This window comes from Salvelinus namaycush, chromosome 21 (genome assembly GCF_016432855.1).
Source record: "Salvelinus namaycush isolate Seneca chromosome 21, SaNama_1.0, whole genome shotgun sequence".
Lineage (NCBI taxonomy): Eukaryota > Metazoa > Chordata > Actinopteri > Salmoniformes > Salmonidae > Salvelinus > Salvelinus namaycush.
In genome coordinates, this window is record NC_052327.1 from 17339875 (window position 1) to 17352308 (window position 12434).

The following is a 12434-nucleotide window of genomic DNA, read 5'->3' on the forward strand; positions in this document are numbered from 1 at the left end:
CAAACGGCCTCGTACTCAATTCTTGCTCGTACAATATGCATATTAGTATTACTATTGGATAGAAAACACTCTCAAGTTTCTAAAACCGTTTGAATTATATCTGTGAGTAAAACAGAACTCATTTTGCAGCAAACTTCCTGACAGGAAGTGGAAAATCTGAAATCGATGCTCTGTTCCAGGGCCTCCCTATAAATTTGCTTGAAATGTATTAGTATACATGCACTTCATACGCCTTCCACTAGATGTCAATAGGCAGTGAGAGAAGAAATGGAGTGTATAGCTTGATCTGAGGTCAAAAGAGAGCCCTTGGAATGACATGACCCCAATTTCCTGTGTTCAGGAAGGCGCGAGAAGGGACTCTGGATTGCCTTCTGAAAAGCTGTCGTTATAGACGGCTACTATCTCCGGCTTTGATTTTATTTGATAAATGTGACAATATCATCGTAAAGTATGTTTTTTCAATATAGTTTTATCAGATTATTGAAAGTTTTTCGGGAGTTTTGGAGATTTCCGTTCTCTGCGTTTTGTGATTTTGGACCGTTTCGCGCCACTTGGCTAGCTTTCCTTGCTAATTCGACTGGAGAAGAGGACATTCTACAACCAAACAACGATTGTTCTGGACAAAGGACCCCTTGTACAAGATTCTGATGGAAGCTCAGCAAAAAGTAAGAACAATTTATGATGTTATTTCGTATTTCTGTGGAAAATGTTTAGTACTAGTATCCGCCATCTTTGCAGCCGCTGTCTCGCTATAACGTAAACTGTATGTCGTACTAAAGTTATTTTTAGAATTCTAACACGGCGATTGCATTAACTAGTGTATCTTTCAATTGCTGTCCAACATGTATTTTTTAGTAAAGTTTATGTATGAGTTATTTGATTAGATTAGGTGCCTCTCCAAGATTTCTCCCGACATTTTGTTTGCAGTTTGGCTACTATTCACATTGTAAAACCACGATTTGTGCCGCTAAATATGCACATTTTCGAACAAACCATATATGTATTGTGTAATATGATGTTATAGGACTGTCATCTGATGAAGTTTATGAAGGTTAGTGAAATAATTAATATCTTTTTCTGGTTTTGTCGCTATCGCTACCATTGCATTGAATCAATGCTGTTGTGTGGTTGGCTATTGTAGTAAGCTAATATAATGCTATATTGTGTTTTCGCTGTAAAACACTTAAAAAATCGGAAATATTGGCTGGATTCACAAGATGTTTATCTTTCATTTGCTGTACACCATGTATTTTTCAGAAATGTTTTATGATGAGTATTTAGGTATTTCACGTTGGTGTCTGCAATTACTCTGGCTGCTTCGGTGCTATTTGTGACGGTAGCTGCAATGTAAAACTATGATTTATACCTGAAATATGCAAATTTTTCGAACAAAACATAGATTTATTGTATAATATGTTATAAGACTGTCATCTGATGAAGTTGTTTCTTGGTTAGTTTGGTTGGTTCTTGGTTAGTTTGGTTGGTTTTGTGCAAGCTACCTGTGCTGTGAAAAATGTCTGTGCTTTTTTGTATTTGGTGGTGAGCTAACATAAATATACGTGGTGTTTTCGCTGTAAAACATTTTAAAAATCGGACATGTTGGCTGGATTCACAAGATGTTTATCTTTCATTTGCTGTATTGGACTTGTTAATGTGTGAAAGTTAAATATTTCTAAAAAATATCTTTTGAATTTCGCGCCCTGCACTTGGACTGGCTGTTGTCATAAGTGTACCGACATCGGGCTTGCAGCCATAAGAAGTTAATACAGGTAATGAGTGGCGAACAGGAGGGCTTCTTAAAGAAAAACTAACAGGTCTGTGAGAGCCGGAATTCTTACTGGTTGGTAGGTGATCAAATACTTATGTCATGCAATAAAATGCAAATTAATTACTTAAAAAATCATACAATGTGATTTTCTGGATTTTTGTTTTAGATTCTGTCTCTCACAGTTGAAGTGTACCTATGATAAAAATTACAGACCTCTACATGCTTTGTAAGTAGGAAAACCTGCAAAATCGTGTATCAAATACTTGTTCTCCCCACTGTATATATATTATTATGTATATTCGTTCCTGCCATTCCTCCAGCCAAATCTCAGGTAGGCCTTCGCAAATATGAGGAAATCTGCCATTATATATGCAGTCTTCCACTATGCACTGAACAGTGTGAAGTTACATTCATTGAGTAGGAGTGTGAATTTCAGTGACAGGTTTTTTGAAGAATGTTTAGAAAACATGAACAAGCGTCCGGGGGGACGGGGCGAACAGATGTAAGTGCCTTAAAAAGTATGATGGCAATGTCTGACAGGTTCTCACTTGTTTTGAAGGGACTCGGGTGTGAGTGCTTAGTCAAGCTAGTGACGTGTTGCTGGTGGGTGTGTGTGTGTGTGTGTGTGTGTGTGTGTGTGTGTGTGTGTGTGTGTGTGTGTGTGTGTGTGTGTGTGTGTGTGTGTGTGTGTGTGTGTGTGTGTGTGTGTGTGTGTGTGTGTGTGTGTGTGTGTGTGTGTGTGTGTGTGTGTGTGTGTGTGTCTTGTTCACCTTGGCAGCGTAGCTCCACATGTCGATACGGTCCTGCAGTCTCTTCTTACATTCTGGCTGCAGACGCACCCTCTTGTCCTGCAGAGCCTCCATCAGACAGGACATCTCTGAGGAGGAACCAACGCACACTGTCAGGTAATCAAACTTTATTGGTTGTGTACACATATTTTGCTGATGTTATCGCAGGTGCAGCGAAATGCTCCTGTTTCTAGCTCCAACAGGAAAAAGGGCCAAAGCGGTAAGAGATGTGTGTACGATGGACAGAGGTGTGTATACAAATTGACCGTGTGCGTTACTCACGGCGTCCTCGTCCTGGTGGGATGGCAGCACAGTGATGTTTGATGTCCAGAGCACAGGCTGTGTGGAGGACAGGGTCCACAAAGATGTCTGCCTTACTCTCCTTCAGTATGTTCAACACCTCCTGCAGAGAAAACAGAGAAAGGCGTGAAGAAGGGAGGCATTTTGTCAGACGCTTGACTCCCAGAAAGCGGAACACTGTTACATTCGAGGAGATGAGAACCACCCACCTTCTTGCAGCCCTCCACTTTGATCTTGAGCAGGTTGACTTTGAGACACTCCTCTACTTGACCCGTCTGTTCCTGGGCCGCAGCCTCCTCTGGACACAGCCGAGAGATCTGACACACAGACGCGTGTGTTAACTCAGTGACTTCCCCAATGTGAAAAAAAACCTTAATAACGTGCGTAAACAGCAGAAATAGTATTGTGCAGGACCGGGCAGCCTACTCACCTCATCAGTGCAGTGCAGCTGCAGCTGAGGGTCCAGTCTGTAGTCCAGAGCTGACTCCTGCAGGATAACCCTAATCTGATCCTCACAGTCAGGCGACAGACGCTGTGGACAACATTACGCGTTTAGTACACACATCCATAGAGACATATTAAAAAAAATAGAAAAACGCCTCAACACGGTAGTAAAAAACAACCATTAATCCAGTGCATTCTGACCTGGTCGGCGTATTTGAGTTTGAGACAGGAGATGACCTGTCCCTCTAGCTCGCTGTCCTCTGTAGCCTTGTTCAGGATGCTCTGGCAGAACTTCGGGATGTCAGCCTTACACGACTTCCTCAGCACCGGGTTCAACCTGTAGTCTGGAAAGGACACACGGGAGAGGAGACAGGGTGAGAACCCCGGGGTTAGATATCGGGTGAGAACAGATGGGACATAGGAAGTAATGCTACAGAGGTGCTGTGTTTGCATGCTGGAAGCCATAATCTCTGCTTAGATTGTGAGCAGTGGAGGCTAGTGGGAGGAGCTAGAGGAGGACAGGCTAATTGTAATTGCTAGAATGGCAGAAATGGAACGGAGTCAAATATGTGGTTTCCATATGTTTGATACCGTTCCATTAATTCCATTCCAGCCATTAGAATGAGCCCGCCCTCCTATAGCTTGTCCCACCAGCCTCCTCTGATTGTGAGCTATAGTGTGTGTGTGTGTGTGTGTGTGTGTGTGTGTGTGTGTGTGTGTGTGTGTGTGTGTGTGTGTGTGTGTGTGTGTGTGTGTGTGTTCAGTATCTACCCGTGTTCTGTGTGATCTGTCTCTTGGTGATCATCTGTTTACACTTGGGATCCATCAGTTCAGAGTTCTTGTTCTGTTTCAGACACTGCAGCATGTTCTTGGCATCAGCCTCAGTGCAGAACCGCTGGTAGAGACAGAGACAACACTATGAAACTCAGATAGAACCCTGATGAAGGCAGCGTAGCTGTCGAAACGCTGGTTGTTATTATAAATGACATTCACTGCATGGGAGCCATAGACCATGCAGCTTTTCTCTTGTAAGAATCCCGGACTATAAAAACACTGGAAGAGAATACGCATGGGAGAGACCAACAGGCACCACAAGCCACAGTCATCCTGTCTGTCTGACAGTTTTACTAACTGCCAGGAACCTCTTTTTCAGAAAATTATAATTATACAAAATACACTCAAATTTAATTTCAGACCCAATGCAATCAGCAATCATGGTTTGATTGAGGCGCCTTCGAGCATAACTATATTGTTGAAGACTTCCTTACATTCCTTGCATTTGCCTTGTCTTTGGACCTGTGTTCTTGTGTGCTAAAACGACGCAGTGAAAAAGTACATACCCGGATCATCGGCTTGCAGACCCTCATGAGTTGGTAGTCGAGCTCTGAGTCCATCATCTCTACCTCCTGCAGCTTAAACACCTTGTGGTGACAGCGTTGGGTCAGCTGCTTCTTGTTCTCCTTCAGACACTCGATCACCTATTACAGAGAGGGCACTCGTCTTCATCGTCATAGTCATCCTCGTCAATCATTCTCATGTAGAAATATTACCGTTGCTAAACGCTTTTGTCTAGGGCATGACTGAGAAGCGAGGCTGTCGTCAGGCTGATGGGAATCAGATGGAGAGGAATGTGTTTAGAACATGCATTAATAATACTGACCTGTGCGTTTCCAAAGGCCACGTTCTGGCACAGCCGCCCGATGTCCTGCTTACAGGAGTCGTAGAGCTCAGGCTCCAGACGGATATCCTCAGACATCTCCAGCTCCTCCACCCTCAGCTGCTTACGACACTTGACAGACACACGCTGCTCCTTCATGTCCTGCAGAGTGTCGTTCCTCACCGTGGTGCTCAGACAGAGCACTACATCCACCCTGGAGGGAATGAGAGAGAGGGGAGCGAAAGAGAGAACGTTTGCTTGACAGTTTGTTCAACTAGTTCCGGGTTCTCACTCAGGCAGCACTCACTTCTTCTTGATGTTGGGGCAGAGCTTGAGCACGTCCTCTTTGCAGGCCATCTTAAACTTGTAGGAAAAACGAAAGTCTTTAATCTGGACCTGGGAGGGAAGAGAAGGGACGAGCAAAAGGAGAACAAAAGAGCAGAGAAATGGGAGTGAATCGACGGTCAAGGGCATGGGTTCAATTCTCACAGGGATCACACACATACTTATTATGTTTCAGATCAGGAGTCCTATTTGACTCGGCCACGCCTCCTTGCCCGTCCAACAACTCCTCATCTACCACCCCTTCTAAACGCGACTAGCCCCGATGCTCCTCCCTCTTTTTCCCCTGCCACGCTACAAAGTTTCTCCCTGCAGGCGGTCACTGAGTCCGAGTTGTTGAAGGAGCTCCTTAAACTTGACCCAAAAAAAAACATCTGGGTCAGATGGTTTAGACCCTTTCTTCTTTAAAGGTTGCTATAAATCGCCAAGCCTATCTCTGACCTTTTAAACCTGTCTCTCCTCTCTGGGGAAGTTCCCATTCCTTGGAAGGCAGCCACAGAGCATTCTTTATTTAAAGGGGGAAATCAAGCGGATCCTAACTGTTATAGGCCAATTTCTATTTTACCCTGTTCATCAAAAGTGTTGGAAAAACTTGTCAATAATCAACTGACTGGCTTTCTTGATGTCTATAGTATTCTCTCTGATATGCAATCTGGTTTACGCTCAGGTTATGGATGTGTCACTGCAACCTTAAAAAGGTGCTAATTGATGTCACCATTGATTCAAAGCAATGTTGTGCTGCTATTTTTATTGACTTGGCCAAAGCTTTTGATATGGTAGACCATTCCATTCTTGTGGGTCAGCTAAGGAGTATTGGTGTCCCTCTCAAAGAGTGCAGTGTATCTGCTGTCTCAGCCACAGCCTGTCACCTAGTGAGTGGCCCACGCTCTTCTCAATTTACATCAACAACATAGCTCGGGCAGTAGGAAGCTCTCTTATCCATTTATATGCAGATGACACAGTCTTATGCTCAGCTGGCCCCTCCCCGGATTTTGTGTTAAACGCTCTACAACAAAGCTTTCTTAGTGTCCAACAAGTTCTCTACCCTTAACCTTGCTCTACCCTTAACCTTAACCTTGTTCTCTACCCTTAACCTTGGTTTGGTAAGAAGATGCCCCTCTTCCCACAGGTGTTATTACTACCTCTGAGGGTTTGGAGCTTGAGGTAGTCACCTCATACATGTACTTGAGAGTATGGCTAGACGGTGCACTGTCCTTCTCTCAGCACATATCAAAGCTGCAGGCTAAAGTTAAATCTAGACTTGTTTTCCTCTATCGTAATCGCTCCTCTTTCACCCCAGCTGCCAAACTAATCCTGATTCAGATGACCATCCTACCCATGCTAGATTACGGGTCCTTAATTTATAGAGCGGTAGGTGCTTTCGAGCGGCTAGATGTTTTTTACCATTCGGCCATCAGATTTGCCGCCAACGCTCCTTATAGGACACATCACTGCACTCTATACTCCTCTGTAAACTGTCATCTCTGTATACCAGTCACAAGACACACTGGTTGATGCTTATTTATAAAACCCTCTTAAGCCTCACTCCCCCCTATCTGAGATATCTACTGCAACCCTCATCCTCCACATACAACACCCTTCCTGCTAAAGGTCCCCAAAGCACATACATCCCAGGGTCACTCTGCTTTTCAGTTCGCTGCAGCTAGCGACTGGAACGAGCTGCAACAAACACTCAAACTGGAGAGTTTTTGTCTGTCTCTCCTCATTCAGACTCAATTATGAACACTCTTACTGACAGTTTTCGCTGTTTCGTGTGATGCATTGTTGTCTCTACCTTCTTGCCCTTTATGCTGTTGTCTGTGCCAAATAAGATTTGTACCATGTTTTGTGCTGATACCATGTTGTGCTGCTGCCATGCTATATTGCTACCATGCTGCTATGTGTTGCTGCCATGCTGTTGTTGTCGTCTTAGGTTTCTTGTCGTGATGTGTGTTTTATCCTATATTTTTAATCCCAGCCCCCGTCCCCGCAGGAGGCCTTTTGGTAGGCCGTCATTGTAAATAAGAATTTGTTCTTAACTGACTTGCCTAGTTAAATAAAAGGTGAAATAAAATAAAGACAAATAAAATACAACAGTGCTGGGAGTATATTTGGAGTTGGGCCACAGAGACTCACCAGCTGGAAGTGTGTGACGCCCACGGCACACTTGTCGTTCATCTCCTTCTGGTGTTTGTTCTGCACCAGACACTCCATCAGATCCCCCGTGTCGATCTGGTTATCTGCCATCTCCTGGGAGAGAGAGTGAGAGAAATAGAAAGTGGTCAGGAGCCAAAGACCATAAGGAAAAAAGTTTGAGTACTGTTAGAGTCAGAATACAAAGCCATTGAAATACAGTATGTCTCTTGTCCTTATAAGAATCAGTGAAATCAGTTGAAGATGCAGTATGTAGAAATCGTTCCGCCATTTCCTGGTTACTAAAATTCAAATAGTTCGCCTAGTTTCAGTTTGTGACAAAACATGCAAGTATAGTGTAGAGAATCATTGTACCATCTAAACTGCTGTGAAATATATTTTCCATAACCAGAAATATAGCATTGTCAGCTGTTTGAAGCTGGGCTACAAAACAGAAAGAACACAAACTACACTTAAAACGGGAAGAATGGAAATAACGCACATAGAACAGATCTACCGCTTCTTTGACTTGCTTTCAACGAGAACAACAGATCTATAACTCACATTTCTTTTTTAATTATGGATCATTTGAAATTCTAGACTCTTGGCAGGATAGATATCCCTGTCATTGGTAGTGAAATTGAAGGGGGGGGTTGGTGGTATGAATAGCCCTGAGAGAGAGCTCATCGCTGGGGTAGAGGTAGGACTCACGTGACAGTAGGACTGGATGACTGGCTCACAGGCTCGCATCAGCAGTGTCTCAATCTGAATGTCCTGGTGGGAGGAGAGAAGAACATCCTTTTACCATGTGACCAACCATAGTTTACCACAGCCAGTTCCTCACACAGAGCAACCAGTCAATGTGTCCCTGGTACTCCTTTCTTACCTCAGACTCCAGTTCAGTCAGGTTGCCCACCACATCTTTGCACTCTGACACCAGGTCTTCTAGGTGGTCCTGTAGACAGTCCAGCTCCTGGAACACCCAAAAATACCATGTCAGACTTCAATACAGAAAACATACACCTTGGTTATGCAATTATTACTGTACCCCTGATCTAAGCCCAACATGGTTGACCACATGTTATAGTTAACGAGTACAAAGCATTCTAAAGAAAAATGATCACGCCAGCAGTTACAGGCTACAATAAATAGATGATATGGTTTAATATGCAAGTGATAAGAATTGTGTGAGACAGACAGCAGGTGGTCTCATCCAGTACCTGTCCAGACTCTGCCTTCTCACTGCACCACTTCCCCAGGTCGGTCATACAGCGCCTCTGCAGCTCCGGGTCCAGCTTCACATCCAGCGCCCTCTGGTGGAGGATACGCTGCACCTCCACTTTACAGTCCCGAGACAGCTAGGAAATATCAAAGAATAGAACCCAACATTATAGTACTCAGGATCAGGGTTGGGGTCAATTCCCTTACAATTCAGTCAATTACAAGTCAGGTTACTTCCTGAATTCAAATGGAATTGAGGCCAACCCTGTTGAGGATGCAGGACAAGCGACAACCAGGCAATGGGGGACATTGGAGCCCAAGACGAGACAAGCAAGCATCAATGCTAATGGAATGTCCAATCAAAATGAATGATACTTTTGCTTGTAGTGTACCTTCAGTATATTGATTGGGTGATCACATTAAGACATTATCCCAACATTGTCAATGTCACCAAGCAACCATTCCAGTCAAATATTCAAAGATTATTGTTATTTTCATTGCAAGGCTGAAGATCATTCCCGAGTACAGAGACCAGTACATTACCTAATTCCACTTCTGACACCAATGCCACATTCAACATGTAAAGGTGCACATGGATACATCAAGTGATAAGCTATATAATTACATTTTCAGCAATGTGTTCAAATTGACATTCGACAGCAACAAAAAAAATCCCACATTTTCCCTCATTTTGACCAGAATCATCTTCAGGAATCAGAACCCAATCACATCACGATAATCATCATCATCACTGAACTTACTTACAATGTAACCTTGTTTTCCTGTTTGTTCCACTGCATTCCCCTTTTAAAAAGGACAACACTTTCAGGATGTACTGAGGACAGATTTACGGTATTTCTAAAGGTCTAAGATCACTTCAGACAATAGTTCTTTATGTGATTATTGTAAGTAAATCTATATCACTATTCCTCTACATTAGGCACTGATGCGTTTCCTGTGTGCAGTACGCAGCAGTCAATCATGAGTATATAAAGACATACGATTTGGACACACCTACTCATTCTAGGGTATCTCTATTTTTACTATTTTCTACATTGTAGAATAGTGAATACCTCAAAACTATGGAATAACACATATGGAATCATGTAGTAACCAATAAAGTGTTAAACAAATCAAAATATATATTATATTTGAGTTTCTCCAAAGTAGCCACCCTTTGCCTTGACAGCTTTGCACTCTTGGCATTCTCTCAACCACCTTCATGAGGTAGTCACCTGGAATGGATTTCAATTAACAGATTGTTATGGCAAGAACAGCTCAAATAAGCAAAGAGAAACAACAGTCCATCATTACTTTAAAACATGAAGGTCAGTCAATCTGCAAAGAACTTTCAAAGTTTCTTCAAGTGCAGTTGCAAAAACCCTCAAGTGCTATGATGAAACTGGCTCTCATGAGGACCGCCACAGGAAAGGAAGACCAAGAGTTACCTATGCTGCAGGGAATATGTTCACTAGAGTTAACTGCACCTCAGATTGTAGCCCAAATAAATGCTTCACAGACTTCAAGTAACAGACACATTTGCAATTTTTGGTTCCAACTGCCGTGTCTTTGTGAGAAGCAGAGTAGGTGAACGGATGATCTCCACGTGTGTGGTTCCCACCGTGAAGCATGGAGGTGGTGGTGTGATGGTGCTTTCATGGTGACACTGACAGTGATTGATTTAGAATTCAAGGCACACTTAACCAGCATGGCTACCACAGCATTCTGCAGCGATACGCCATCCCATCTGGTTTGCGCTTAGTGGGACTATCATTTGTTTTTCTACAGAACAATGACCCAACACACCTCCAGGCTGTGTAAGGGCTATTTGTCCAATAAGGAGAGTGATGGAGTGATGCATCAGATGACCTGGCCTCCACAATCCCCCGACCTCAAACCAATTGAGATGGTTTGGGATGAGTTGGACCGCAGAGTGAAGGAAAAGCAGCCAACAAGTGCTCAGTACATGTGGGAACTCCTTCAAGACTGTTGGAAAAGCATTCCTCATGAAGCTGATTGAGAGAATGCCAAAAGTGTGCAAAGCTGTCATCAAGGCAATGAGTGGGTACTTTGAATAATCTAAAATATATTTTGATTTGTTTCACACTTTTTTGGTTACTACATGATTCCATGTGTTGTTTCATAGTTTTGATGTCTTCACTATTATTCTACAATGTAGAAAACATCAAAATAAATAAAAACCCTTGAATGAGTAGGTGTGTCCAAACCTTTGACTAGTACAGTATGTAAATATGAATGCATGTATGTCTATGGGTGCAATCCTACCCGCCGTCCCTGCTCCTCTGTCCGGTACGCGTGGCGGTACAGACAGGAGAAGATGGCGCCGGGTGGCATCATCTCGCTGGTCTCGTTCCAGCCGTGGGTGTGACACAGGCGGGAGGCGTCGCCCTGGCACTTCTTATACAAGATGGGGTCCAGTCTGGGAGGCAGAACGTTTGTGTAAGGAACGGTCAATCAAATGCATTTAAAATGCCCTTTTAACATCAACAGTTGTCACAGTGTTTTACAGTCCTCCGGCCTTGACCCCAACGAGCAAGCAAGAGCACGATGGAGGAAGAAGACATACCAGGAAAATGCAATGACCAGGCATAATAAAAACCCTTATATGGAGCCTGGTCAGGCTCCTATATTAACGATACAGTGGTTAAAAAGGCTTTGAATGTGTGGAGGATCCCCATATGTGTGGAGGATCCCCATAAACTAGCATTGCCACTTACTTCCAGTCCCGTGCTATGAAGTACTGCAGCTCCAGCAGCCTGTGTTCACAGTCCTCTACCATCTTGTCTGTGTACAGGTGCTCCATCAGACACGACAGGATCCTACACAATCACAACAAACACACATTACCAGAGCTGAAGTATGACAGACAAATGATGATATATTTTTTTAAATCACTGTTCTGGTACTTCTCTTTCCTATTATCTATGTAAAGTGAGCAGGGGAGTGGAAGATTTTGGTGACTCACATGGGGTCCCCGCTGCGGATGTGTTTGCAGGCAGTCTGGATAACAGACTCACAGGCTTCGTTCAGGGCCCGGTCGATACGGTAGTCTGCCCCAGGGTCTGCCTCCTGGATCAAAGTCTGGAGCTGTGGGGGGGGGGGGGGGGGGGGGGTCAATAACATCCAATCAATCGATAGCAATAAAAGTTGGGGGAAAAAAACATTATTTGAAGAGGATACAGTACAGTATGTCTATTTTCGTTCTGGTCCATGGCTGCTCTTTAAAGCTCCAAACTTAATGATTGTGCCCTTAATCTCAGTCTTGATAACTCATCTCCTAATATCTATGGTGAGATTTTGTAGGTGAACTGAACTCACAGCTTTCTGGCAGAGGTTGTCGATGGCGCCCAGGTCTCCTCGGCCTACCCTCATCAAACAGTGCAGGGTGCGTCCCTTGCGGTGGAGTCCGGAGCAGTGGGCCTCGATCTCCCCACGGCAATGCAGCACAATCTCTGGGCTCAGAGAGAAGTCCTCCATCAACATCCTCCTGTAGTCCAACATCTCCCCCTGACATTCACCGCTCACCGTACGACCTAGAACACACACACACAAAGACGTCAGAAAATGTCATGCAGGAACTGCAAGTAGGGCACTTGAAAGACATTTAATTTCATTAACTGAAGAGAAAAACACTAAAAGTAACACCAGAGTGACACCATCTGAGAGTTTTGTACTCCAAAGGCAGATATACAGTACCAGTCAAAAGTTTGGACACACCTACTCATTCCAGGGTTTTTCTTTATTTCTATTTTCTACAATG

At 43.7% G+C, this 12434-nt stretch overlaps 1 protein-coding gene across 1 annotated transcript in view; it reads right to left on the bottom strand.

Annotated features, from left to right (window-relative positions):
* The window catches only part of LOC120066139 (Golgi apparatus protein 1-like), a 50298-nt gene that overhangs the window by 5061 nt on the left and 32803 nt on the right, over nt 1-12434 (bottom strand). Inside the window, exons 8-24 of the mRNA XM_039017281.1 lie at nt 11993-12207; nt 11640-11761; nt 11392-11493; nt 10940-11093; nt 8653-8790; nt 8319-8405; nt 8144-8206; nt 7436-7549; nt 5265-5353; nt 4961-5171; nt 4641-4778; nt 4072-4195; nt 3502-3644; nt 3287-3388; nt 3066-3173; nt 2839-2959; nt 2539-2645 (exon numbers count right to left, since the gene is read on the bottom strand). Of these exons, the coding sequence (XP_038873209.1) occupies nt 2539-2645; nt 2839-2959; nt 3066-3173; nt 3287-3388; nt 3502-3644; nt 4072-4195; nt 4641-4778; nt 4961-5171; nt 5265-5353; nt 7436-7549; nt 8144-8206; nt 8319-8405; nt 8653-8790; nt 10940-11093; nt 11392-11493; nt 11640-11761; nt 11993-12207 (2138 nt within the window). The remainder of the gene's footprint in view (nt 1-2538; nt 2646-2838; nt 2960-3065; nt 3174-3286; nt 3389-3501; nt 3645-4071; nt 4196-4640; nt 4779-4960; nt 5172-5264; nt 5354-7435; nt 7550-8143; nt 8207-8318; nt 8406-8652; nt 8791-10939; nt 11094-11391; nt 11494-11639; nt 11762-11992; nt 12208-12434) is intronic.